General features: G+C 48.0%; 1 protein-coding gene across 2 annotated transcripts in view; it reads right to left on the reverse strand.

Moving 5' to 3' along the window:
- Positions 1-27,130, reverse strand: part of Osbp2 (oxysterol binding protein 2) — a 163,196-nt gene that overhangs the window by 112,805 nt on the left and 23,261 nt on the right. For both annotated transcript variants that reach the window (XM_052736331.1, XM_052736332.1), the window contains exon 2: positions 12,310-12,518. In XM_052736331.1, the coding sequence (XP_052592291.1) occupies positions 12,310-12,518 (209 nt within the window). The remainder of the gene's footprint in view (positions 1-12,309; positions 12,519-27,130) is intronic.

Below are 27,130 nucleotides of genomic sequence, written 5' to 3' on the forward strand. Positions count from 1 at the left end.
AGAAAAGACTGCCTTGGCAAGATGCAGATGTGAGCTCTGGACTCTCATGACATGTGGCCTAGTCCATCTCCAGCCAAAAGGGGGGTGAGGTCCTCTGAGCTGCCACTAGAGACCTCATCTGAGGCCTCCACCATCAGCTAGCTGCCCATAGCCCTGCATGCTCTCTGCTCCCAGACCCTGTGGGTCTCCGTTGCCAAGTGGGGACAGGGGGTGTAGAATGGAGTGACAATGTTTAGGCCCAGGCATTATAACCTGTGGCCTGAGGATCACACACATCTCATGAAAGCTATGAACTCGGCCTGACACATTTGTAGATGACAACATCATGTCACGGTGTCAAAAAGCTGGACATTCCGGGTTAGGTCGTAACCTACCTGCCCGAGTACAGTGGCTCATCCAGCAGCGGGGGAGATCTCTACAGGAGGTTGTAAGGGGGCTGCTCCTGGGGTGGAGGTCTGGCCAGTGCATGTGCTGAGAGGTCAAGAGACTAAGAAATGTGTGGACTCTGGCTAGACAGCCACGTGCCACAGGGGTGAGGTAGCCTAGCGGCATTTATCATCCAATAATTAAGGCCAAGGGAACTCAATTTAAAACCAACAAAAACATAAGTGCAAGCCAGGCATTGTGGCAAACACCTGTATGTAGTTCCAGCACTTGGGAAGAAGGCAGAGGGGGCAGGGGACACAAGCCTTCGTGGATCTGGAAGCAGATGAAGGGAATAGGGGTCACAGTGAAGTCTGGAGGACGCAGGCAGCAAATGGCTGAGTCTCAAGGGGAGGCGTCAGAGGAGAGCTGGAGAGGTTCCAAGAAGAGACGCCAGAGGCGGCAGCCAGGAGCTGCCCCTCAGCCTGAGCATGACAGTGGGTCACCGGTGGGCTGGTAACCCTGCAGGGGAATGACACAGGGTTCCCTAAGGCAGAGGGGAGTCCTTGGGGGACTGCCACGGGGCAGGGTGGTTAGGTAGCCTCAGGCAGGTAGAAGGACACAAGGATGGCCTGGCACTGTGAACAGTATGTAAGGATGACAGGTGGATCCATTTCTTCCTTAGAAGTGGTATTTATTATTAAAAACAAAACAAAAAAAACCCTCAAAGATGAAGAGAACTCAGTGTCAAACCAACAAAGACATGGTTATTGCTACAAGCCAGGCGAGTGGCAAACACCTGTAATCCTAGCACTTAAGAGTTGGAGGCAAGAGGATCATGGGTTCAAGGCTAGCTTGGACTACATAGTGAAACCTTGTTTAAAAAAAAAAAAGTCATGGTCAGCCCAAGGCCAGGCACAGCAGCATGTGGCCAGGCCCCTGCAGGAGCACAGAGGTAGAACAGGTACAGCAGCATGTGGCCAGGCCCCTGCAGGAGCACAGAGGTAGGACAGGCACAGCAGCATGTGATCATCCCCTGCAGGAGCACAGAGGTAGGCCAGGCACAGCAGCATGTGGCCAGGCCCCCGCAGGAGCACAGAGGTAGGACAGGCACAGCAGCATGTGGCCATCCCCTGCACGATCCCGCCCCACACTCAGTCTCTGCTACTGTCTAAACTGTAATAGTCCCCAGAGCTTCGTGTTTTGGATGCTCGGCTGTGGCGCCTTTAGGAGACAGGACCTGGTTAGCAGAAGTAGGTCACTAGGGAAGAGCCTTGGAAGGTTCTACCTGCCCCTGGTTCCAGTCTAGCTCGCTGTCTCCTGGATAACTACACATGAAGATCTGCTGCTATGTCCCGCCATGGTGAAGGGGTCTACGGGTTGCAATTTCTTCCAGCCAGCTCACTGGATGCCTCCCTGCCATGCTGAACAGAAATCCCTGGGAGGCCATAAGCCAAAATAGGTCTCCTCTCTCAAGCCTTTCTGTCAGGTGACATGCCACAGAGACAAGTGACAAGTACTGTCAGCAGCCACAGCACACTTGCAAGACTCCAATCCCCAGAGAGTCCAAACTTCGACATACTGGGGGCTTTGCTAAAACACACCACAACCAAATCGCCAAACTTTTATTCTTCCAACAGAATCAAGTAGAATACACACTATTGTTTCATAAATGAAAAAGATTAACACCACACTCTACAAAGAAGGTCCTAATTTTGCAGTAAAGGGGGTGGAATTCCCTCAGGTGGAATACTTGAGGCTTCAGAAGAACCATTGCCTTAGACCGAGAGGGCCATCCTGTCTGTAGCCTGACATAGAACTCTTCCCTATGGAAGGCCCCTCACCCTGTCTCATCCATTCTCACCCTACTGTAGGCCCCAGTCATCCTCCTCCCCCCAACACTCCATCTTCCTCAGGGAAGAAACTGCCCGAGCCTTGCTTAGATCATGGCTAGCTCTTCCCCAAGGGTCCTGGGCCAGGGGTCTATGGGTTGCAATTTCTTCCCAGCTAAAACCTTCCATCCTGCAGGGAAGCTCCTTAAACCCAGGAAGTACACAACTCAAAAATTTCAGAATGTTCCTGAAACAGAGCAAACTAAATACATTAGACTCCTCCTCTTTCAGATATATCTATGCAGTAAGGACAGCTGAGAGGCACTCTTGGACCAAATGGGCTGACTAGAAGAGGCTCAGACCAGCCATGCCAACCAAAAGAGGCAGAGACCAGCCCAGCTTCCTGGAAGAGGAAAATCAGCTGAGGCACCTGCAAAGGACACTCTCATCTGCTGAGCCTTCCGCAGCTGTGCAGTGCGCTCCAGGTTCCTGTTGGAGACCGACTCCGGACAGCTATGTCCTGGACTTTGTCAAGCCTTGACAAGAGGTTTCTGGCCTAATTGCAGGGTATATGACTAGATAAAAACTTCCTGACCTAACTGCAGGAGATGTGACTAGATAAGACCTTCCTGGCCAAACTGCAGGAGATGGCGATTAGGTAAACTTTCTGGAGCCTGTCAACTGCAGGGGGCCCGGGATCAAAGCGACCTCGCCCCTGACCCCCTCCTTAGGAATTTTCTCTATCCCTGCTTCCCCTGCTCCCCTCCCTACCTGAAGCCCTGCTTATAAGCCTCAATATCCAGTCAATAAACGAGACCTTGACGCGACTCAGACTGACTCTGTCTTCCTTAATGCGCCTGGTCTCCTTTCTCTCTCGCCCCCATTGATCTTTCAGAAGGTGCCTCCTCGGGTCTCCCGAATAACCTGGCCCGCGGGACGGGCAGGTTCCCAGCTTTGTGAGCTGTCACTCATGCTGGGGTGGCTTTGGTGATCCAGCTGTCTGTGAGTCATTTCTGCTCCTGTAGGTAACCCCTCACCCACACTCCTGTAAGTAACCCCAATAAAACTCACTGGTTCATCAAGATGGACTTCGGTGGTATCTGTACCTTGGTCTGTCATGGGTTTCCTGTCTGAAATGAGTTGTTTGCTCATGTCTTACCCCAAATAGTGTCACACAACAGGGTCCCTGTTCCCCTGGCTTCTTACTCCCCCCAACATACAACTCTCTTCTCCCTTTACAGGGCTCACTGGAGTCCATCTACACATCCCACCCCTAGACAGTGAGTTCCTCATTTCTGAGTTCCCCACTTCAGGCTTAGCCCCTGGAACATGAAAAGATACTGATGAAAGTTGTTTGAATGACATATGAACATGAGTGCATGTTTTACCTTTGAGCGACTCCACGTGAATGTGTTGCATTCATTTACAGAGAAAGTGCTTCTGACACACGCCACAGGGCTGTCAAGAGGGAAAGTTAATGCAGAGAGCGCCCGGAGTCGGGGTCTCTCACACCCGCTTGCAAATGCCCTGTGCTATGACTGGGTAACATCAATTTCCTTTGTGAATTCGCAGACACATTAAAAGAAAATCCGCCGGGCGGTGGTGGCGCACGCCTTTAATCCCAGCACTCGGGAGGCAGAGGCCGGCGGATCTCTGTGAGTTCGAGGCCAGCCTGGGCTACCAAGTGAGTCCCAGGAAAGGCGCAAAGCTACACAGAGAAACCCTGTCTCGAAAAACCAAAAAAAAAAAAAAAAAAAAGAAAATCCACTGCTCTTCTCCTCGTGGGGCAGAAGGGTGGGTTCAGTTTTGCTTTTGCGGGCGCTGTGAGCTTCTGATTTCTTGGAGCTTCATAATCATGACATGATATTTATGCACAACTGAAGACCAACTCTACACCAGGGAAAGTATTTCCTCCACACCCCAAATACACAGGCGGAAGGGGCCACAAGAGCCACCATCAAGTAAAGCAGAAGGAATAGACAGAGGAGGAGGAAGGACCATTGAGTCATGAGATGTTACAGGACCAGCTACCTCACTGCTTCCAAATCATGATTATAACAAGTCCCCACTGCAGGTCACAGGCATATCCACTTTCCTAAGTACAGCCCAGGGGTAGCCATTACTCAAACCCATTTTTCAACCTTCATTCAAATAATCAGATGTAAAACTCCAGGAGAAAGAGGTCATATTGGCAGGGGCTGTGGAGGAGGGAATGCCCACTGAAAATAGTTGGGTCTCCTGGGATAGACAGTAGCTTCTCTGTTCTCACCACTGAACCTGCCCAGCTGTCCTGTCCATCATCCTCCTGGCCAAAGGTCTGAGTCCTATATTCTGGTCAGGCTGGTGTCTCTGCCCTTGACATCCCTGGTTCCTGATCATACCCACAGTCCTTTGCTCCAACCCCTGCCATGACCCCCCTCCCCTGGGCGGCAGCCACACCTCCACTGTGCAGTGTAGCTCAGTGTGGCTCTGTGCCATTTGTATGTTGCTCGTTCCTGCTGAGATAACGATTTAAGCGTGAGAGCGCAGAACGAGGTGATCGGCTGAGACTTCTTACACAATCCAAATGACTGCAGAGCAGAAGCTGGGTCTTCCTTCAGTCTGTGGGCAGCTGGCAAGTCCAGGGCACAAGTATAAAATGGAGAAGTCCATACGGATAAATTTCAGGTGCCCAAGTGGCCAGTTGCCTCCACAGTGTGCAGAGGTGTCTGGGTGTCACGGAAGCATGGGTTCCAGGCCAGTCCTGCTGCAACAGCTGCTCCTGACTGGAGAAGACCCACAGATGGGGCAGAACTGGCAGAGAAAACTGACTCTCCCCATCAGGCAGCTCTTCCCTGACGGACAGTTGCACTTCCTTAGGAAGTATGTCCCGCCCTCCGGGATGGCCCAGGCTGAGCCCCTGCAGTCATCAGTCATATGATGGGTGATGGTGCTCTGCATGCTGTGAATGTGTTGTTTCCATTGGTTGATAAATAAAATGCTGATTGGCCAGTAGCCAGGCAGTAAGTATAGGTGGGACAAACAGACAAGGAGAATTCTGGAAAGAGGAAGGCTGAGTCAGGAGTCGCCAACCAGACACAGAGGAAGCAAGATGTGAAGGCAGAACTGAGAAAAGGTACCAAGCCACGTAGCTAAACATAAATAAGAATTATGGGTTAATTTAAGTGTAAGAGCTAGTCAATAGCTAGCCTGAGCTAATGGCCGAGCAATTTTAATTAAGATAAGCTTCTGAGTGATTATTTTATAAGTGGCTGCAGGGTCCATGGGGTTGGGCAGGACCGGAGAAAACTTCAGTTACAGTCATATGTCTGTATTAGTTGCTTTTCTTGTAGTTGGTCCATGGCTGCTTGGTCTCATGAACTTGGACAGAACATCACAGTGATGAGAGCTTGTAGCAGAGAAGTTTCTTCAACTCATGGCAGATCGGAAGCAAAGAAAGGAACAGGAAGGGACCAGGCACACGATTCCCCCGAGTACTCACTCCCAGCGACCTCCTCCCTCCAGGAAAACCCCACCCCCTAAAGATTCCAGACCCTCCCAAAATAGCACACCCACTGGGGACCCCGACACATGAGCCTTTGGGGAGGAGACCCTTCATATCCCAACACAACCGTCTCCTTGGGGGACGTGGTCATGGCAATCATCTAGGGCTAGTGCCATGATTCAGGCAAACAGACAGCAGGTCGACGGGCCAGACACACTGGAACCTGACCTCCTGTGGGGTGGCTCTGTCACATTTCCTGCCACCAGCTAACAGCAGTATGGCATATGAGAGCTAGGGCACACTACTCAACAGCATAGCTCCCAGGAATGAACTTCGTTGTACCCACGGTGTGCCGCTTTCTGTATATGGTCATTTAATTCTTCCAGAAGCTGAGCAGGACAGCTGAAGACAAGGGAACTGGATGCCAGAAATATAACTGGGTGGGGACTTGGGGAACACCTTGACCAACCGCTTATTTCACAGATGGGGACACTGAGGCACTGAAAGATCAAGGCACTTACCCAGTGTCGGTAAGCCCCGACCCTAGTGATCTGTCTGTGCTACAATATAACATGCCACCAAATGTGGAAAAGTTGAAGATGTGGAAAAGTTAACCCAGAAGGACAGTATCAAGCCCTGGGAAGGCCCCCTGGGCCCGCCACACAGCTCAGCTCTTGGCTGCAACCTCTCTGTGTCCCGGGCTCACACATCCTGTGTGCTCTGCTTTGTCTCTCAGGCTAAGCAGAAACCAGCTTCACCCGTCTCAGCCCTGGTTCCCTTTGCACCATAGGAACTGGGTCTGCGCCCTCACCTGCCCTCATCCACATGTCCTGACTCTTCTGACTTTCGTTTTTCTTCGTTGGTGTTTAGAGGCTGTGGTGTTTCACTATGTAGTCTAAGCTGGCCCAGAGCTCATGATCACCTTTCTCGGTGGTAACAGGCAAAGAGAAACCTCACCTCAGCACTTCCTACAAGGAGGTTAGCAGATCTGCTGAGGGTGTCGTGGAACACAGGCCCCACAACAGACCCTTGGGTGAGCTCTGACTGTACTGCTAGGCACCAAGCTCACCATGGATATTAAATGCACATGGATGGATGGATGTGCACCACGTGCATGCCTGGTGCGTGGAGGTCAGAGAAAGGCATTAGATTCCATGGAATTGGAGCTACTGATGGCTGTGAACCTCCATGTGGATGCTGGGAACCCAACCCAGGTCCTCTGGAAGAGCAGCCAGTGCTCTTAACCACTGAGCCATCTCTCCATCCCTTACTGAGTTATTGTATTGTAAAAGAGTGGTGGGTATTTGTCAAATCCTTTCCTTGCATTACTTGAGATGACTGTGTGGTCCCTCTTCAATCAAATTGGTATATTATGTTGACTGTTTTTTTTTTTCTTTTGAACCTCCTTGAATTTGTGGAATAAATCCTACTTGATCATGGAGACAATCCTTTATAATACACTGTTGAATTTTGTTAACATCTGTGCTCATACAGGATGATGGGCCTTGTGGTGTTTGGTGGCTTTGCTGTCATGGCTGGCTTTGCAGAATAAGAAGCATTTCTTCCTATTCAGCTTTTTTTTTTTTTTTTCTAGGATTGGTATGCATGCTTCTTTAAGTTCCTGGTAGAATTCACCAGCACTGCCATCTGGTCTTGGTCTTTACTGTAAGATCTCTGATGCCCATGTAACATTCCTTTGTAAATGTTAAGATTTTTGCAGTTAGTCATGGTGTTTGTTGTTTAGACATTTTCTAATTTCATCTTGTCTAGATTATCCAACTACATATATTTCTCTTTATTCCTGCAAGGTCAGTAGTAATAATTGTTAGAAATAAGACAAAAGGCAAAAGTTGGTTTGGAAAAGGAGCTGACACAAAATTAGCCCCAGAAAAGAGAGCTGCAGAGGAGCATGCATGGCCTGGTTTCTTCCTGTGATGGGTCTGCCCAGCACCTGAGGGGCAGGCTGAGCGCTAACAAGATGGCTCCGTTTCCATGCCTGGCTTTAGTGCCTGTGGTCTGTTGTTCCTGGTTGTTGAGTCTCCCAATTCACCACAGGTTTGCCAATGTGTGTTTCTACAGCCATAAACTTCTGAGAGCTGCTCTTGCTGTACCCCAGAAATCTTTTTATACTGTATTCTTATTTCCATCCATCTCAAAGTATTTTCTAGTTTCCCTTTGTGGTGGTTTGAATGAGAATGGCCCCCATAGGCTCATATATTTGAGTGCTTGGACCCCAGTGGGTGGAACTAGGAAGGATTGGGAGGTGTGGCCTTGTTGGAGGAGGTGTGTCACTGTGGGGTTGGCTTTGAGGTTTCAAAAACCCATGTCATTCCCAGTTTGATTTCTCTCTGTGTGTGTCTTGTGCCTGTGGATCGGATGTAAGCTCTCGGCTCCTGCTCCAGCACCAGGCCTGCCTGATGCGGCCACACTCCCTGCCACGATGGCCATGGTCTCACCCTCTGAAACCATAAGCTCCTGGTAAACCGTTTCTTCTATAGGTTGCCTTGGTCATGGTGTCTTTTCACAGCAATAGAAACATAACTAAGACAGAAGTTGGTGTGAGGGAGTGGGTTTTTGCTGTGGCAGGCCTGGCCATGCTATTTTTGGGAGAATGTGGAAGACCTTGGGACTTTGGACGAGGAAGGCAGTTGAACACTGTAAGCAGGGCGTAATGGGCCATCCTAGCAGGGGCTTGGAAGGCAGCAGTGCTGGGAGTGATGTTGTCAACAGGCCCAGCTCAGGAGGTTTCAGAGAGGAGCAATATCAGCAGCTGGGCTAAAGACCGTTCTTACGATATTTTGGCAAAGGATGTGACTGATTTTTGCCTTTGTCTTAAGAATCTGCCTGAGGCTAAGTTGGAGAATTTGGGACTAATTATGTTGATCTTAGAGATGTCAAGACAGCCTAATATTGACTCTGTCACATGATTAGTGGTAGTAATTCTTAAGCAGATCTAACACAAAAATGGCAAAAACAAATGCAAAATGTAGTTTGAGGCGAAAAGGAGCAGCAGGAAATTTAATGTTGGAGCCAAGGCTTGTGCTGAAAGGTGAGGCGAGGTCTGATCCACACTGAGATGAAGGGAGTGTTGCCCTCAGGGCAAGACCCCACCCACCCACCCCCCAGCTAAGCTTCCACTTATAAAAAGAAAAGGCTCCAGGAATTATCTGGTCCTAAAAACATATCAACAAATCAAAGCTTATTTAAATGTAATTCAAGGAGAAGGGCAGGCTCCCTCCCAAGCCTGCAGCTGTCTTGGCAGCACTGGCCATTGTAATTCCAGCTTTGGAGCCATGAAGGATACGGGAGGAAGGGATTGTGGAATCTTCCTCTGTGGTTAAGGAAAGTCTCTGAGGACAAGTGTGTGTCAGAGGAATCACACATGAAAGCCTGGAAGGGCCACTGTGTGAAACTGTGGGAGTAAAGCCTGGATTGTGTTGGAGACCCCAAGAAGTCAGAGGTGGCAGAGCTGTGGGGTGTCTACCAAGGAGAGCTGTATGGAGGGAGTGGAACCAGCCTGAGAGAGAAGTGTGCTGCAGGCAGCAGTGCTGGAAGGGCAGAGCCATCTAGGCCCCTGACATCAGACATGGAGCTGCGGGATTTGGAGTTGGCCCTGCTGGGTTTTAGTCTTGCTTTCTGTAGTGGATGGTTTTGTGTCAACTTGACACAAGTTACAGAGTCATCAGAGGAAGGAGCCTCTGCTGAGGAAATGCCTCCATGAGACCCAGCTGTAAGACATTTTCTCAATTAGTGATCAATGGGGGAGGGCCCAGCTGATGGTGGGTGGTGCCACCACCCCTGGGCTGCTGGTCTTGGGTTCTATAAGAAGGTGGGCTGAGCATCTGTAGCCTTTGCATCAGCTCCTGGTTCCAGGTTCCAGCCCAGCTTGAGTTCCTGTTCTGATTTCCTCCAATGATGGACTGTGATCTGGAAGTGTAAGCCAAATAAACCCTTTCCTCCCCAACTTGCTTTTTGGTCATGGTGTTTCATCGCTACAATAGAAACCTAACTTTGGTTCAGCATTTCCTCACTATGTCCCCATTCTTCCCATTTGGAATGATAAAGTATATTCTGTGGCATTGTATGTTGAAAGTATGTAATTTGCATTTGGGATTTTACAGGATGTAAATTAAGAGCCTGTCTTAAGTCTCAGAAGAGACTTTGGACTTTTAAACAGTGTGGAGACTGAAAAACTAGGGACTTTTGAAGACGGACTAAGTGAATTTTGCATTATGATATGGCTACATGTGTATGGGGGCTGGGGAGTGGAATATGCTAGTTTGAATGAGAATGTCCTCATTGGCTCCGGAGGTAATGGGACTTTAGCTGAGTTCCTTCCATCCTGGGAACCCACAAGATGAACCTGCAAGTTGTCCTTTGAACTCCACGTGCACACAGTGGCACTCATGCACCTATATACACACCACACACACACACACACACACAAAATAAATAAATAAATGTAAATAGTTAATCTAGTAAATATTGCCTATACATCAATTTTAGAAGTTCCCAGGAAAAAATGATGAAGCTGTTGTAGTCACTCATTCATAGAAAAGAGGAAGCAAGTTTCTCCACAAGTCGCTGGTTCCCTCACTTGGACAGCAAGGCTGACCTGAGCCCAACCCCATACACCACAGTAGCTTTCCACAGGCAATCACAGACACATGGGTCCTCAGGGCTCAGCACAGCCTGAATGTTTCCTGCTGAAAGACTACACTTCCCACCTTCCCTTGCAGACTACGGAAGTCATTTCCACCCTTATAAAAGGCTGCATCCCATCTTCTTCTGAAGGCATTTTGGCCATCTGCACACGTGAGTGACAAAAGTGCCCCCTCTCTGTGAATAAACATGGCCCTGCCTAAGGTCAGACTCAGCCTCTTTCTTTCCTTAAGTAATCTAACGTAGGCCTTGCATTAAATGGCAGTAGCTCCAGTAGCCTCCTCCACTGCTGTGTTGAATCTGCACATATGCATGCTTGAAATAAAAACACATGCAGGCCACTCCCTGGACCACTGTGCATCACCGAAAAATAAGAAAACAGCCTCAGGTTAGAGAGGTGACTCAGAAGTTAAAAGCAATTGCTGCTCTTTCGGAGGACCTGGGTTCGGGTCCTAATACCCACACAAAGGCTTACAGTTGCCCATAACACCAGTTGCAGAGGATCTGGTGCCCTCTTCTGGATGCTGAGAAAGACAGACAGACAGACACAGACACACACACACACACACACACACACACACACACACACACACACACACACACACGGTGATATTTAATTTGTACTGAAATGTGATTTTATTTGTATGTTAATAAATAAAGTTGCCCGGGGGTCAGAGCTAATAGCAAGCCATAGCAGAAACTGGGCAGTGGTGGTGCACGCCTTTAATCCCGATCACATGACAGGCAGATCTCTGTGTGTTCAAGGATACAGCCAGCATGGAGACACACGCCTTTAATCTCAATACCAACCATAGAGACCTAGAGGTCTGTATAGACAGGCAGTGACGAGGAGGTCATGTGGTTGGGTTTACAACCAATAAGAAGGCAGAACAGAAAGTCAATAAAAAGACACACAGGAAGTAGGCCTCTTTCTGAGGGGAAGGACGGCCGCGGCAGCGAAGGTAAGGAAGGGTTTTTAGTATCAGCTCTTAGCTACTGCTCTGACCTCTTGGGCTTTTAACTCTGCATTTGGCTCTGTGTTTCTTATTTAATAAGACTGTTACATCTACACAAACACACACACACACACACACACACACACACACACACACTGAACAGACATGTGTAGGCAAAACACTCATACCCACAAAATAAATAAATCTTAAGAAAACAGCCTAGTGGCTCATCCACAGACAACAGGCTAAATGAACTATGGTACCTCCATACAACGAAAAACCATATTGCGAAAACAAAGGCAGTGTTTGTATGTACTAACAGGGACAGACACATTTAGGATAAATAGCTAAACAGGCAAGGCAGTGGGGGGCTGCATTTTAAACAAGTACCTACCAGGGCATATGTGTAAAGCTGACCACCTCTGGCACCTCTGGTGAGAGTCTAAAGTAGGGAGCTAGGGGCAGGAGTCCAACATGGGTTTTACTCACGGGGTTTTAGAACTATTAGCTTATAAATCATATACTGAATATTTAAACATTAACTTAAGAAGGTAAAACACTTTGCTTGGACCATCAGAGTTGATGTCTTGCCTGGCCAAGCTAGGATGGGAAATTGTCCTCAGGTACTCACAATGTGGTCACTAGGGAAAATCGAGTCTGAGGCACAGGTACACCCTCCTGGACCCCCACCCACAATATCTGAAGCATCTACTAAAGTCCTCATAACCATTCTTATTCAAAATAAGGCATACATAGCCCCTGGCTCTGCAAACATTTCTGCCCCCAGGACTGCCAGCCACCCACAAACACCTTGGCAGAACAGCTCCCTCACTGCTGAGGGTACACCCAACCAAATGGGAAGGGCACACACAGGCCTTGGGCCTTCTGAATTGGACCAGACTCCCTTGGGTTTCCTGGTCACTGCTGTTCCCAAATGTTTTTGATCCCCACTTCCTCTAGTGGGACAGCGTGACACCACTCATACACACCCCCTGGGCTGAGTGGTCCCTACCTGACTGAGTTTTCATCACTCGGATAGCCTTGGCCTTGGCCAGCTCCAGAACGGTGATCCACTGCTGCCGCTCCACCTCGGAGCTGGCCTTGAGGTGGTAGGTCCTCGCTCCATTGCATAGCAAGATTCCACAAGAGTCCTCTGTGTCAATGTGTGCGGAGGCCAGGTTGATGGTTCCACGGCAGGTGTGGGCCATTTCACCCTGGTTTCTGTGGGATTCAAGAGAAGGTCTGAGGTGAGGCTCCCGAACCCAGTAGTTGTAGATTGAAGAAACGCTCAAAGTAAATCTTCATCTCAGGCCCTGAGAGCTGGGAGATGCCCTGGGATCCCCAGTGGGAGAGAATGCCTTGTCAGACTTGACGTCTTATGGGTTGGTCAAGGGATCTGAGGCCATGTCTGCCTACCATGGGAGTGGTGGAAGGCTGTCATGTGGCACTACTGCAGTCTGAGCCCTCGAGGACACCAGGAAATGGAGAAGAGTCCCAATAGGCAGAACAGGTCTGCAGCTTCATGCCAGGATCTTTCCACTAACTCTTGGAAGCAAAGAGTGAGATGGTGCCAGTAGAGCAGAGATTGGAAGCCAGGTTACTTTGCTTCGAAGTAACCTGGGAATGGCATTGTCCTTGAGACTGTCATTCTTTTCCACCAAGAAAACCACAGAGCAAAGATGTGATCCCTGTCGCTCAAGGCCATGACAGGGCTGACAGGATGCCACCTCATGTCAAAGGAACAACCCTCCATAGTGACATAGGGAGCTAACAACACCAGAGGTGAAGGAGCGGTAACTGAGTATGTATTATTTCCAACTGGGCCCCACGTCTAGAAACCCAGTGGATTTACTTAGCTTGCTCCCTTAGACACGTGAAGGAAATCCAGAACTCCGTGAGACCCCAGATTTGGGGTGTTACAAAGGGAAGAACAGTTGGCAAACAGCTAACAGTACCAGGGGGATGAATTCACTGGGCAACTTCCCGCTGGGGTGGCTACTCTTGGTGGTCTGCCGTCTTGACCACATCTGGAATTAACTAAAACCCAAGTGCCTGGGTATGCCTGCGAGGCATTTTTCTTAATCAAATCATTTGAAGTGGGAAGACCTATACTTAATCTGGACCTTTTGAGGTGAAAAGATCCACCTTCCATCTGGGCCACACCTTCTGATGACAGCCTCTATAAAGGCCATGGGAGAAGGAAGCTCTTGCTCTTTGCCTGCTTAAGGGAAAAAGTTTAGTTTGGTTCACAATGTAATCAGCCGAGCTCCAGGAGGCTCAGAAGCGCCCGCCTTCCAGCTCTGCTGCCCACAGCACACAGAGTCTAGCAGGAGCAGGGAAGCTCCAGCCTATGCCAGCAGTTTCCTATGATTCTCAGGGGCTTTCTGCATGGACACCACCCCCGGCTACACATGCCTGGCCTCTGCTGCTCTCCATGACCCCCTCAATCTTGCATCCCCCATGCTTTCATAACCAGCAATCACATGGATGCCGCGGACAAGCTTCTCTTCCCGGCTCAAGATATCTGGCCACCCTGGACCACAGCTGCATCAGTTTAAGTGTGCTGCCCCTAGGGAAACACTTTCTTAGGTGGTTGCTTCTGAGATGCAGGGAACCCCTTCAGCTCAGGCTGTCTTTATTTTCATGAATTCAGACCCACTAGATGGAGTCCCCCACTCCCCGCTGATATCAGCTCCAACACGAACGCACTCCCGTCCTGAAATTACCTCTGCCAAACAAATAGTATTTGTTGATTTACTGCACTCCATGTTCTTAAGACACGGGCAGAACAGAAACAGATTCTTGGCAAAAATACATGTATGGCCCCTAGTTTAATTCCTGATAGAATCTTTGTTCTCTGAAACATCATTCACATTTCTCTTAGTCCTCTTATCTTCTAAGCTCTGACAGAATGGCCCATCAACCTCTGCTTACAGCATCGGGTGGCTTTTCTAGACCAAAGATCCAAGGTCTCCCACATTCCCCCTACAAAACAGTTCCAAAGGCCCGAGAGCCATGTGGTCAGGTTCAGACACTAACAGCCTCACTTCCGGTACCAGCTTCCATCTCAGCTCCTGTGTCGCTCTGGTAAAACCCCCCGGTGAAAACAATTTAAGGTCTATTTTGGCTCAGGGTTCAAGGTCTAGTTCATCATGGTGGGGAAGTCAAGCAGCTGATCAATCACATCCACATCAGAAAGCAGAAAGCAATAAGCAAATACATGCATGCTACTTAAAGCCCAGCCAATGTTGCTGCCCACCGTAACTATCATAATTATTTCCCACAGCAATTAATGTAATTAAGATAATCTTTCACAGAAACTTTCAGAGCCCTTCTCCTGGTAATCTTAGATTGTGCCAAGCTGACGTTAGAGCAGCCATCACAACACCCAACAAAACAATCCCCTTCTGTTTGAAGAACGCTTTCCTTTTCTGACTCCACTCTGCTTTGACCACGCCTCTTAGAGAAAGTGATGTGGAGCTGAAGCGAGACCAGAGCTGAGCTGGCACCGGAGGAAAGGGGCTCCGTTTGCAGACTTGGCAGAGCTGGGAGTGTCTGTCACAAGGCTCACGTCGTGCATTTAATTTTAGGCTGGAGACTGTTGGGGTGTTAAATGTTAGAGTGACTAACCAACAGCACCATGCTAGGCAGACTGTGTTCTAGGCATAAGCCAAGCTTGTAAGACCAGGAGAATTCACAGGGCTTTCAGAGACCTGGAAAGGCCCCAGCACCATAATGCAGGGAAGCACGGGAGCAGAGGAACAGGACAGGAGAGCAGGGAGCAAGGGAGTTGGGGAGACAGAGAAGCCAGGGTGCTGGGGAGCAGGCAAAGGCCAAATGGAGAGCTGGTGGGCACATTAAGGAGTTAGACTCTTATACCCAAAGTCAAAACAGTGAGTCTCCTGGGCCCACTATCAGAAAAGAGAGAGAATCAACAGCTCCAGAAGTTTCTGTGGAAACACAGCAAACGAAAGTGTCTCATGCATGGTGGGAGATGGAAGAAGCCAGGCCACTGTGTGAAATCAGGGTTGCACTGTAAGTCATCCCTGGGCATAGTGTAGATCACAACCCACCATATATATATATCACCTACTGTATATATAATAAATACCCAGCAGTCTGTGCAGGTACAAGCAAAGGACTGGAGAATGGGTGAGATGTAGGATACTTATCAGAAGAAGCATATCCACAATTACACACTGTGATTGTTAATCTTGTCAATTTGCTTGGGATCAACAAAGAGACACGCCTCTGGGAGGGTCTGCGAAGGTATTTCCTGAAAGAATTAATGACATGGGGGCTCCCCCAGAGTGAACGGAACCTTCCCTCAGCAGCCCAGATATAAAAACAGCTGAGGGTAAAGCGGGGCTGCTTTTGCCTGCTCTCCTTTACAGCTTGCTGGTGAGTGCATCTACCCTTGCTGGTGAGTGCATCTACTCCTGCTGGCAAGAGCATCTACTCCTGCTGGCGAGTGCATCTTCTCTTGCTGGTAGTGCATCTACTCCTGCTGAGTGCATCTACTCCTGCTGGTGAGAGCATCTACTCCTGCTGGTGAGAGCATCTACTCCTGCTGGTGAGTGCATCTACTCCTGCTGGTAAGTGCATCTACTCCCGCTGATGAGTGCATCTACCCCTGCTGAGTGCATCTACTCCTGCTGGTGAGTGCATCTTCTCCTGCTGGTGAGTGCATCTACTCCTGCTGGTGAATGCATCTACTCCTGCTGGTGAGTGCATCTACTCCTGCTGGTGAGTGCATCTACTCCTGCTGGTGAGTGCATCTACTCCTGCTGGTGAGTGCATCTACTCTTGCTGGTGAGTGCATCTACCCTTGCTGGCCCTGCAGCTGCCGTTCTTCACTGACGTCAAAACCCAGCTTCTTCAGCCTTCCAACATGACCTGAAAAGACGGCGGCTCTCTGCTGTGGGATGGTCTGTATGGCAAATGTGTTGCTCTGATTGGTCAATAAATAAAACACTGACTGGCCAGTAGCTAGGCAGGAAGTATAGGCGGGACTAACAGAGAGGAGAAAAGAAAGAACAGGAAGGCAGAAGGAGACACTTCCAGCCGCCACGATGACAACCAGCATGTGAAGATGCCAGTAAGCCACAAGCCACATGGCAAGGTATAGATTTATAGAAATGGATTAATTTAAGCTGTAAGAACAGTTAGCAAGAAGCCTGGTACAGCCATACAGTTTGTAAGCAATATAAGTCTCTATGTTTACTTGGTTGGGTCTGAGCGGCTGTGGGACTGGTGGGTGAGAGAGATTTGTCCTGACTGTGGGTCAGGCAGGAAAACTCTAGCTACAGCTCTCCAGGAACCCTCCAGGCCTGCAGCACCAGATGGCAACTGCTGAGGCATCTCGCCCGGTGGACCGAGCGGGCACTGGGACCTCAGTCTCTAGTGTACAGACAAACAGTGTTGGGCTGCATGGACCAAACTGTGCAAGCCAATCTTATAAATTATCCCTTTGTATTATATGTTCATATGTTATCAGTTCTGTTCCTCAGAGAACCCTGACTAATACATGGACATAGAGAATCACTAAATACAGTGTAGAATTCTGGATTGCTTTATAAAATAGAGGAAAGGAAAGACTGGACAGACTATTGAAGTTCAACTGCAGCCTGGAACCTTACGACGATGCTGTTGTCCTGGGTTTGGTGAGTTGCTGACACTCCTGAAAACAGCCCCTCATCTGGCATGTGAGCAACTCTAATGAAACTCCTGGAGCCACCAACACAAACAAACACAGACACAACAGTAGAAGGGGGTCTGGTTGAGAAGAGGAGGGAGATGGGAGGGGACAGGAAGGGAAACGGGGTGAATATGATCAGAATAAATTACATAAATAACGAGAATGTCATAATGAAACTCATCATTATATATAACTAATTATGCTGGTAGAATCATTTTTTTAAATTTTAAAATAATAGGCCGGGCGGTGGTGGCGCACGCCTTTAATCCCAGCACTGGGAGGCAGAGGTAGGCGGATCTCTGTGAGTTCGAGGCCAGCCTGGGCTACAGAGTGAGTTCCAGGAAAGGTGCAAAGCTACACAGAGAAACCCTGTCTCGAAAAACCAAAAAAAAACCTGGTTGAGAGGCATTAGGATGTCTCGTTGATAAAGGCACCTGCTGTTAAGCCTGAAGACCTGAGTTCAATCCCCAAAACCTACATGATGGGAGGAGAGAACTGACTCCTGCAAATTGTCCTCTGACCTCCACAAGTTTCATAGAGGGGACACACACACACACACACACACACACGGGGAGAGAGAGAGAGAGGTGGGGGGAGGGAGAGAAACACACACAGTAAATAAATGTAACTTAAAAATCTAGAGGATTGTAGTAGAAAGCTGGGCGTGTTGACACACAGCTGCAATGCATTTGGGAGGCCTGGGCAAAAGGTTCAGCCATTCAAAGCATGTCCAGGTTACACAGTGAGTCTGGAACCATCCTAAGCTACATGAGACTCTGTCTCTGACCAAAAAGAAAAAACCAAAAAACAAAAACAAACAAACTAAAAAACCAATAAATACATTTTTAAAAATCCTGTTTGAGACAATGTTAAGAGGACGAACATTCCAGAGTCTCTCGGAAAGCCCAGACAGTGAAATATGCTCTACTCAGCCTGCTGGAACCGGCAACCCTCTTGGCAACTTCCCTCGCTTTCACTGAGGGTTCATGGAGGTGTGAAACAGCCCAAAGCCATCATTTCCAGCCCCAGGCAGCTACAGTGGCCTCGTTCGCACAGGCCTTGGCATGGCCACCCGGTCACACCAGGACACTCAGCAACACTCACAATAAGGGAACTGTGCGCCTTTAACAGGGAGTTTGTGTCGAGGCTCCGGTTTACCATCTGATAAAATCAGGGCACACAGGGACAAAGTATCAGCAGGTGCCATAACTGCAAAACAGCCCTACTGTGGCCGTCACCTACTATGTGCCCTTCAGTGACTCAAAGCCAAATAACCGTCAGCAGTGACCTCGCCAGGACAGCAGCTGTTGGAACTCCGAAGCCTGTAACAGCTAATGCGGCATTCTCCAAGCCATGGCGGCCACCTCAGGTTAGTTAGGGTATTAGTTACTTCTGGAGTTGTCAGAATAGCCAAGATAAACTTGATGGAAGAAAAATGAATGTTGCTCATTCTTTGAACTGTCAGTCCATCATGGAAGACAGGGCATCGGAGAGCAGGGCCTTCACATCATAGTGTCCAGAAAGCAGAGAAAGAGTAGCGATCTAGAGATCTGACCAATCTTTCAAGGCGTGCCCCTAATGACCTACTTCCTCCAGTTAAGCATGACCCCCAAAATATTGCCACCAGCTGGGAACCAAGGTTTCAAAACATAAGCCTATGGGGAGCATTTCATACTTAAACCACCACATTCCACCCCAGTTCCCAAGGGTTCATGAGCGTCTCAAAATGCAAAATGCATTTGATCCTTCTCTGGTTCTCCTACGTGTTCAAAAGTCTAAGTTCAAAGTCTTCTCTGAGACGCAAGCAAACTCTTAGCTATGGGGCTCTGTAAAATGCCAAGGGGCTTAAAATCAGGACACAAAAAATAGGACTGGGAACAAAGCAAGACCAAAACCCAGCAGGGCAGGCAGAACATCTTGTAGATCACGTGGAGTCCAGGGGATTTGGTGGCATGATGGCACCAGCAGGTTTGGGAAGTCCCATCCTGCCACCTTGCTGTTTGGACTTCAAGTGGCCTCTCTTTGCCTGTTTCTGTTCATTAACTGCAGCTTTCCTAAGGAGCCATTTCTGGCATCTCTACATCTTGGATTCTCCACTGCAGCTCAGGCTTTATGCTCACAGATCCATCCCTCTCAGGGATGTTTACAGGAAACATGACCCTGCCATGCTCTGACTTGCCTCCCCTGCCTTCCTTTGACATTCTAGTGGGATCCTTCATGACCCTGTAAATCCTGCATTCTGCATGCCTACATAACCAGTATCATGGGGATGACACTCACTCAAGCAGGTCCCCAAGGACTACAGCAGACTAAGGTTCCTAGGTTTGATGGAAACAGGAAATATGTGGCTATGTGCAGGGTGTTCTGCATCTCTCAAAGCAAATGAATTAAAACTTTGATGCTCTTAATCCCGACATAGGTTGGGTCTGGCCAACCATTGAGATACGCTGAAGGCATCTTTCTGATGGTTCCAATGTAAAATGCTTGATTTCTTTTCAATGACACGAATCTCCTAGACTACCAAGCCTTCCTTATCTATGTTAAATGTGCTCCTTTTCTGGATGAACTGAACGTTTTCCCAACATTTCCATTCTGCTTTCTGATGCCAATTCTTACTGTAAGCTTGGCTAGAAGCAGCCGACAATAGCCATGTCATAACCTGAAGGCTATCCTGATTTGAAGTTTTCCTCCATCAAATTAATTAGTCCGTTATAAATTTAGCTTTACTCAAGGTTTCGGAACATACCGAAAGATAAATTATCTGCAAGAATGAAACATGAACGGCCTCAATAGAGAATTCCAGTAGAATTCTCACTGCCGTCTGAAACCTCGCTTGCTTGGCCATCACTGTCCACCTTTCTATGGGTACTTTGGTGTTCCACGTTCCCACACTCGTTCGTTAAGCTCCGCTTACAGCATTCTCAGCTTCCTTTAGCTTCTCCCCATGGTCAGGGTTAGTCACAAGAGCCCCACTCCCCCTCTTCTCTAACACTGGTTTTCTGTTTTAGTTATTCCTACATCACCATAACTAAACATCTGGCATAAAGTAGTTGAAGAGGAGATTCGTCTTGGCCAACAGTTTCAGAGCTGTTGGTCCACCATTGCGGGGAGGGTGTGATTGAGCAGAAGAGCTTACTTCATGGCAGCCAGGAAGCAGGGACAGGGACCTGATAAAGATGTCAAAGTCCTTCCTCCAGGGACCTACTTCCTCTAGTTAGGTCCTATCTCCAAAATTTTCTATGGTTTCTATGGTTTCTATGGAGTCATCAAGTTCATGTTCAAACATAAGCTTGTGGGATATTTCATATTCAAAATGCACCACTTTGTGATTTGCTTATGTGTAATATATGCAGACCTTCTGTGCTCCCTCCAAGAGCATTTGCCATCTCGTTGGTTCCCTAAGTGTCCCATGTAGGCTGTCATTCCTTGAGTCACATAGTAACCCCTTGCAGGGAGTGATGGGTATAACGATCATAAAGTGTCTAGACACAAATGCCTACAGCGTTCATCTCCCTCTGCTTCCTGGCTGCGGATGCCATGTGACCAGCCGCCTCACACTCCTGCTGCTGTGCCTTCGCTGGCGTGAAGACTTCCCTCAGACTGTAAGCCAGGGAAGGATTCCCTGAGTTTCTCTGATACTTCAATGGCTGGTCATGGACAGGGAACCTGTCACTGAGCAGATGAAGCCCTGGCAGAGAGCAGGCTGGTTCTAGAATGGGTACAGAGGAAGATGGCAAGGATGAATGAATGGCTGCACCACCACCATGGAAATGCTTCTTTCTCAAACTTCTTCCTTTTGACTTCCAGGGAACTAGCCACCAGTAAGAAGTGGCCTGTATCACTGACAGGACTGTTTTTACTTCCTGCCTGAAGAAGGGATGGCAGCCCTTAGTTCTCTCAAGAAAACAGAGGCCCCCATGCTACGATGGAGCTGAGACTATGGGGAGGGTATGGGCGGGCCTGGGCAGTACAAGATGAGGTTGCACTGGACAGGCAAATGGCTTAGCTTCCTACTCATTCTTCAGCCACCACCTTTGTGCCCCTTGGTTGATGCCTTAATCCACCCGAAGTTGTTCCTTATATGAAATGTCACAGTGGAGCAGGAGACCAAAGGGAACAAGACACAAAACTCTCCCTCAGTGGGCTGTCAACAGCATGTTTCCTCGTTGTGTATCCTCTAGAAAAGTCCATGTGGCAGGCGGACACAACTCACCATGGTGTCTATAGATGACTATGAAGTGTCGCCCTCTGGTGTACATCTCTGGTACTGCAGCTCGCAACAGTGTCTTAACTTCACAAGTCCAGGGCAGGAAGAGAAAATCGACAAATAGCCAATTTGAAGCCAGACAGTGTCACATGCTGACATGTTCTCTCTGTGCTGGCTGAAGTGGACTGTGACTCATTTGGCTAATTCCCACTCAACCTGCCAAGTTGTGATTCAGCAATGGCATCCTGAATGCACCTATTGGAAGGAAATATGCTGGAAAACATACTGGTCTCAAAGAACATTCTATCTGTAAGGAGGTAGGCTTACAGTTTGCCAACTACTGTTTAAATAAGAAGAGGGCAAAGCATGTGCCCGCCTATGTGAAACCCTGGGTTTGATTGGCAGTGTCCAAAAAAATAAATACTAAGAGCACTGGTTTACTAATTAAGCATTGCATTTAGGGCCTGGAAGGATGACTCAGTGGTTAAGAGCATATTGGTCAGGTTCCCAGCTCCCACGTGGAAACTTACAATTGTCTGTAACTCTGGATCCAGGGGATCTGACTCCTTCAGCCTCCTCAGGTACTAGGCACACACAGGGCATACAGACAGACATACACACAGACAAACACTCATACACTTTTTTTTTCCAGAAAAGTTGGATTTATTTAATAATGACTTAATCTGAAAGTCTTTTTAGAATGAAAATAAAATATCTAGGTGTGTTGCTCAGTGGTAGAGCTTTTGTCTAGCATGTGCAAGACCCCAGGTTCAATCCCCCAAACTGGCAAGAAGAAGAAATATCCCCAAACACATATATAATATATATATATTTAAAAGCTGAATAAACAAAGGGAATGAATTCAGAATAAAGGGGACCTCCACTTATGAAAATTAATTGAGTGTAAAGTAAAGCCTTATACTTTACCAACTTCACTGCCTAAATGTTACACTTCAATAAAAATGTGCTTTTAAAAAAACCGCTCAGAAGGTACGTCGACCACCACAGGCGGTAGTAGGGAGCACAGTGTGTGTTTTACTTTCTCTTCTCGTTGCTATGATAAAGTACTTGGCGAAAGCAACCCGAGAGGAAAGGGTAGCCTTTGGCTCCCAGGTTGAAGGTATGGCGGCAGCAGCGGCCTGAGGCAGCTGGTCACACTGGATTTGCAGTAGGAAGCCGAGGGCGGCCAGCCTCGTGCCCTGATGCTTTTCTCCTTCCTATTCGGTTGAGGACCCTAGCCCACTTTTAGGGTGGGTCTTCCGCCTCAGTTAACCTACTCACGATAATCTCTGGCAGGCGTGCCCAGAGGCTTGTCTCCTGAGTGACCCTCGGTCTTGTCCAGTTGACAACACTGACCATCATCACACCTCTATCCCCTGTCGACTTGACAACCAAACACACCGCTTTTAACCCATAGCATTCCTCCCTGTTCCCCAAAGGCTCACTGCCATCCCATAATACAAAATACGTTCAGTCCAGCTTCAAAAGTCCTCACACCCAAAGCCGGGTGGTGGTATCACATGCCTTTAATCCCAGCACTCAGGAGGCAGAGCCAGGGGAATCTCTGTGAGTTCCAGGCCAGCCTGGTCTACAGAGCGAGATCCAGGATAGGCACAAAGCTACACGGAGAAACCCTGTCTCAAAACAAACAAACAAACAAAAAAGTTTAAAAGGGCTGGAGAGATGGCTCAGCGGTTAAGAGCACTGGCTGCTCCTCCAGGGGTCCTGAGTTCAATTCCCAGCAACCACATGGTGGCTCACAACCATCTGTAATAAGATCTGGTGCCCTCTTCTGGCCTGCAGGCAAACACAGAACACTGTATACATAATAAATAATAAATCTTTAAAAAAAAAAAAAAAGTCCTCACAACCTAGAAATTACAACATTATTTAAAAGTTCAAGACTCATCTGAGGCTCACAGCATCCTATAAAAATCAAATGCGAGTTATTTACCTCCAGTGCCCAACAGTGCAGGACTAAACAGGCCTGATCCGGAAGGGAAGAATGGGACGCAGCAAGAATGATCAGGCTAAAGCGAGACTGAAACCCTTGATTCTACAGCATCGTGCCTGGCATCTTAGGCTCGTGGTAGAATCATCTGAGCTCCACAGTGCTTGAGTAGCCCTCCCTTTCCTGCTCTGCTGCCTGGGGCACACACAGCCTCGCGCTTGGGTCAACTCCATTCTGTGTCTGCAGCCTTCCTCGGGAGACATCCCATTGTTCTATCATGCTGGGGTTCCATTGCAACTCAGGCTTCATCTCCACAGCTTCACAAAATGGCCTCTCAGGGGCCTGCCCCAAAGAACCAAACCCTAGCACACATTGTCTGGCCTCAGCGGCTCTCTGGAAGCATGGCACAGTACTCTATGACATCCTCAACTTTGCAGCTTTCATGCACACAAAACCAGTGCCATGTGGATAATACTGCCAAGTTCTGCTGCCAGGCTGAAAGGTAACTAACAGCTCAGAGCCTCCAAAGGCCCAATGCTTGCTGCTCTGGATCCTGGCCACCTGGTATGCACAGACCAACACATTTACAGAGGTGTCTTAATCTCAAGCTAGATACAAAAACACGCTTGGGAAACAGAGGCCACCAGCTGAGGAACACAGTGTCAATAAGTCTATCCAACAAAGGACTTGAAGGACTTGAGACAAAAAAGGGGGTCGAGGGGAAGAGCCCAGAAATGGTAGTAAAAATGCACTACCCAACAGGAGGCAAAAGCGGGGGGAACTGGTAGAGTTCAAAGTCACAGGAGTTCCAGGCTAGCCTGGGCTACTTGAAGCCCTGTCTCAAAAAAACTCAAAAAAGGAAAATAAAAGGAATGGAGGGAGGGGTAACTAAAATCAGTAAGAGACAAATCTCCCACTTCAAGGTTTTAAAGTTGTGTGTATGTGTGTGTCTGCGCACGTGCACATTATATGAATCTCTGTCTGTGTACCATGTGTATGCCTTGTGCCTACAGAGGCCTGAAGAGGGTGTTGGGTTCTCTGGAACTGGAGTTATGGATGGTTGTGAACCACCTTGTGGGTGCTAGTATTGGAACCCATGTCCTTTGGAAGAGAGCAGTCAGTGCTCTTGACTTCTGAGCCAGCTCTCCGGCCAGGCCTTTCACATGTTTAATATGAGAATTTAACATGGACTCCATCCTCAGTGTGTATCTAGGTGCACAATGCAGCATCGTCACCTCCAGGCGGGGTTGTGGAGCACATTACCAGCACTCATTCTTCTCTCCTGCCTGAGATTTTACACCTGTGATTAATGACTGTCCCCCCAGTCCTCGGCGACGGAAGTTACAATCTGTGCTTCAGTTGATTTAACTAGTTTAGACATCTTTTGTAAGTGGAATTGTGTAGTGTAAGTCTCCCTGTGACTGGTTCATTTCACTCCAGGTTTATCTATGGCTGTCACAAATGGCAGGATTCCCTTCCTTTGTGAGGCTGAATGATAGTCCATCATATTTATATACACCCTCTTTTTAACCCTTCATTTGCTGATGGATATGGGTTAGTTCCTGTGTTTTGGCTGCTGTGAATATTGCTGAACATGGAAGTCCTAACATCATTTAGAGGTCTAACTTTAATTCTTTTGGATAAATAACCTTATTTTTTTTTTTAATTTTTGAGAAACCTCTATACTGGAAAGCAACCTTTTTTGGTCCCAATTTAAGAGTGGACAAAAGTCAGAGACAGTGAGACCGCTCAGGGGGTTAAAGGCATTTACCAAGCAAACCTGACAGCTGGAGTTGGATCCCTGGATCTCATCGTGGAAGGAGAAAACTGATTCCTGGGATTCTGTCCTTTGACCTCTTCATGCATGTGCCCATTCACACACACGCACACGAACGCACGCGCGTGCCACACACACACACACACACACACACACACACACACACACACCAGGCAAGAATGTTCCTCCCTGTTCCTCATACAGAGGCTGGACATGGAGGACCCACAGGACAGAGCCACTAGTCCATTGTCAGCTTGGCCCATGGGGATCCACAGACCTGCCTCCCCACAGCCTGCATGTACATTCCCCAAAACCATCAGAGCTGTTGTGGTACCAGCAAAGAGAAGCCTCCACTTAGGTTAGTTCCAGCAAGGAGAGTGTCACTGTGAGACCTGACCTGGTTCATTTTGCCTGGCCTCATTTTTGCATTTAAAGCCTCCCTCGGGAAATGCTAAATAAGGGCCCCGGCTACAAGGACACTCTTGATATAAGTATATTCTAATGAAAGTGTAAAAGGAGGCTTGCAAGGCAGTCTCCTGCTCCTGAAGCTCACCTTGTGAAATTAGTACCCAGCATATGGCAAACAGTAAAGCATAAGGCACAGCATTTTATCAATGTAACTTATGTCCACACTGTGCCTCTATTCCCATGGGGACTGTCATCAACATAATCATAAGTCCTCACGCTGCCCTCGAAGTGGGCAATGAAGACACTGTTTAGCATGTATTTATCATGTGTGCTCCGAGTGGAAGGCACCTGTTAGAATCAGCCCCACTTTACAGAAAAGGAAGAATCCAGGGAAAGATAAACCTAGTTCTGGCCTATAGAACTGGTCAACCTCAGAGCCAGAGCTAGAATCAGAGCATGTGATAACTCCTCTTCATTATCTGCTGAGAGCTGCAGGAATATATCATAAGAACTCAGTTGGTTATGGCAAAGTCACTACCTGAAGGGATCAAGGAATTCCTTCAGAGGAAGCCAAATTCCAAGGAGCTTTTGGTGTTACTTGGCTTGTTATATATCAGCTGTATTCTGTTATGAAAATCATGTGTGCCTTCATAGTTTTCCCAATTGACTTTTCCCTAAGAAGGGCTAACAGTGTGGACTGATCACTCTCTGGACATACACATTCCAGGTATTTGGAGAACAGCCTCAGGAAAGGCTTTCTCTGGAATCAGATATCTCCCTTAGTCATTTTCAAGGACAAACAATAATAACTGTCCACATGCTAGTCTCCTGATTTAAGGTAAATTCCACAAGGAGACACTGCCTAGGTCAGGTGGACGTTAAGTAACAGCTTTACACAATTTAGCTCAGACCCTCTTTTCTTACAGCCTTACTAACTCTATAGACCTCTAACTCCTTACCTAACCACTTCTAGGAATATTTAGATAACCTTCTGCGCTGACAGCTATGCTCGGCTAGAACCCCAGTTCAAGTCTCCCTGTAATTATCGTCATTGGCATCCAGTCAGGTCCATCCCCAGATGGAGAAAAGTACCTTCTCAGAAATACCTCTGTACTCTCTAAGAACAGACTTAAGTATCCAGGCTACCTGTTTGAGAAGGCCTGGCGGATATGCCAATTAAGCTTAACTTCCTCCTTTCCCAAATCTTACCTCTAGTTCCAGATCTCCCTTTAACCATCACCAAAGGCATCTAACTGTACACAGGTTGCCTAGCGACTGAGCACACTTTCCCCCACCCTGCAGAAAAACGGCAGATAGCTTGGACAGATAGGAGCCACAGGAAAAAAGAAGGCAGTTTTATTTTCTCCCATTGACCTAACAACTTATAGATTCTTAACATTTTCTACCAATCACGTTTAAGACTATAGTGGAGCACATAAGATCCCTCTTCTTAGATATTACCCAAATTTAGCCTTTGGTTAATTCATTTCCCCATTGGTCACTTCCCTTTGGGGTTGCAAATGATAATTAACGGTTATTGCCCCTCTATGTGATTCTTATCACTCCTCCGTTTGACCCTGGAAGCCTGGCTTTGCACTGCCAAGGGATTACTGCTTGTAAGTGTATACATACCGGGACTCCCAGGGCATGGGAGGGAGAGGAAGAAGATTTGGAAGATAAATGACTGGACTAAGAGCTCTGCGTGCTGAGATTCTCTTTCCCGAAAATAGTCCTCACCGTTTGTAGTTCTCTCCTGAGCCCCTGGGATGTATAATATTAAGGCTGGTCCCTC

This window comes from Peromyscus californicus, unplaced genomic scaffold, assembly GCF_007827085.1.
Source record: "Peromyscus californicus insignis strain IS unplaced genomic scaffold, ASM782708v3 Scaffold_13__1_contigs__length_99412109, whole genome shotgun sequence".
NCBI lineage: Eukaryota > Metazoa > Chordata > Mammalia > Rodentia > Cricetidae > Peromyscus > Peromyscus californicus.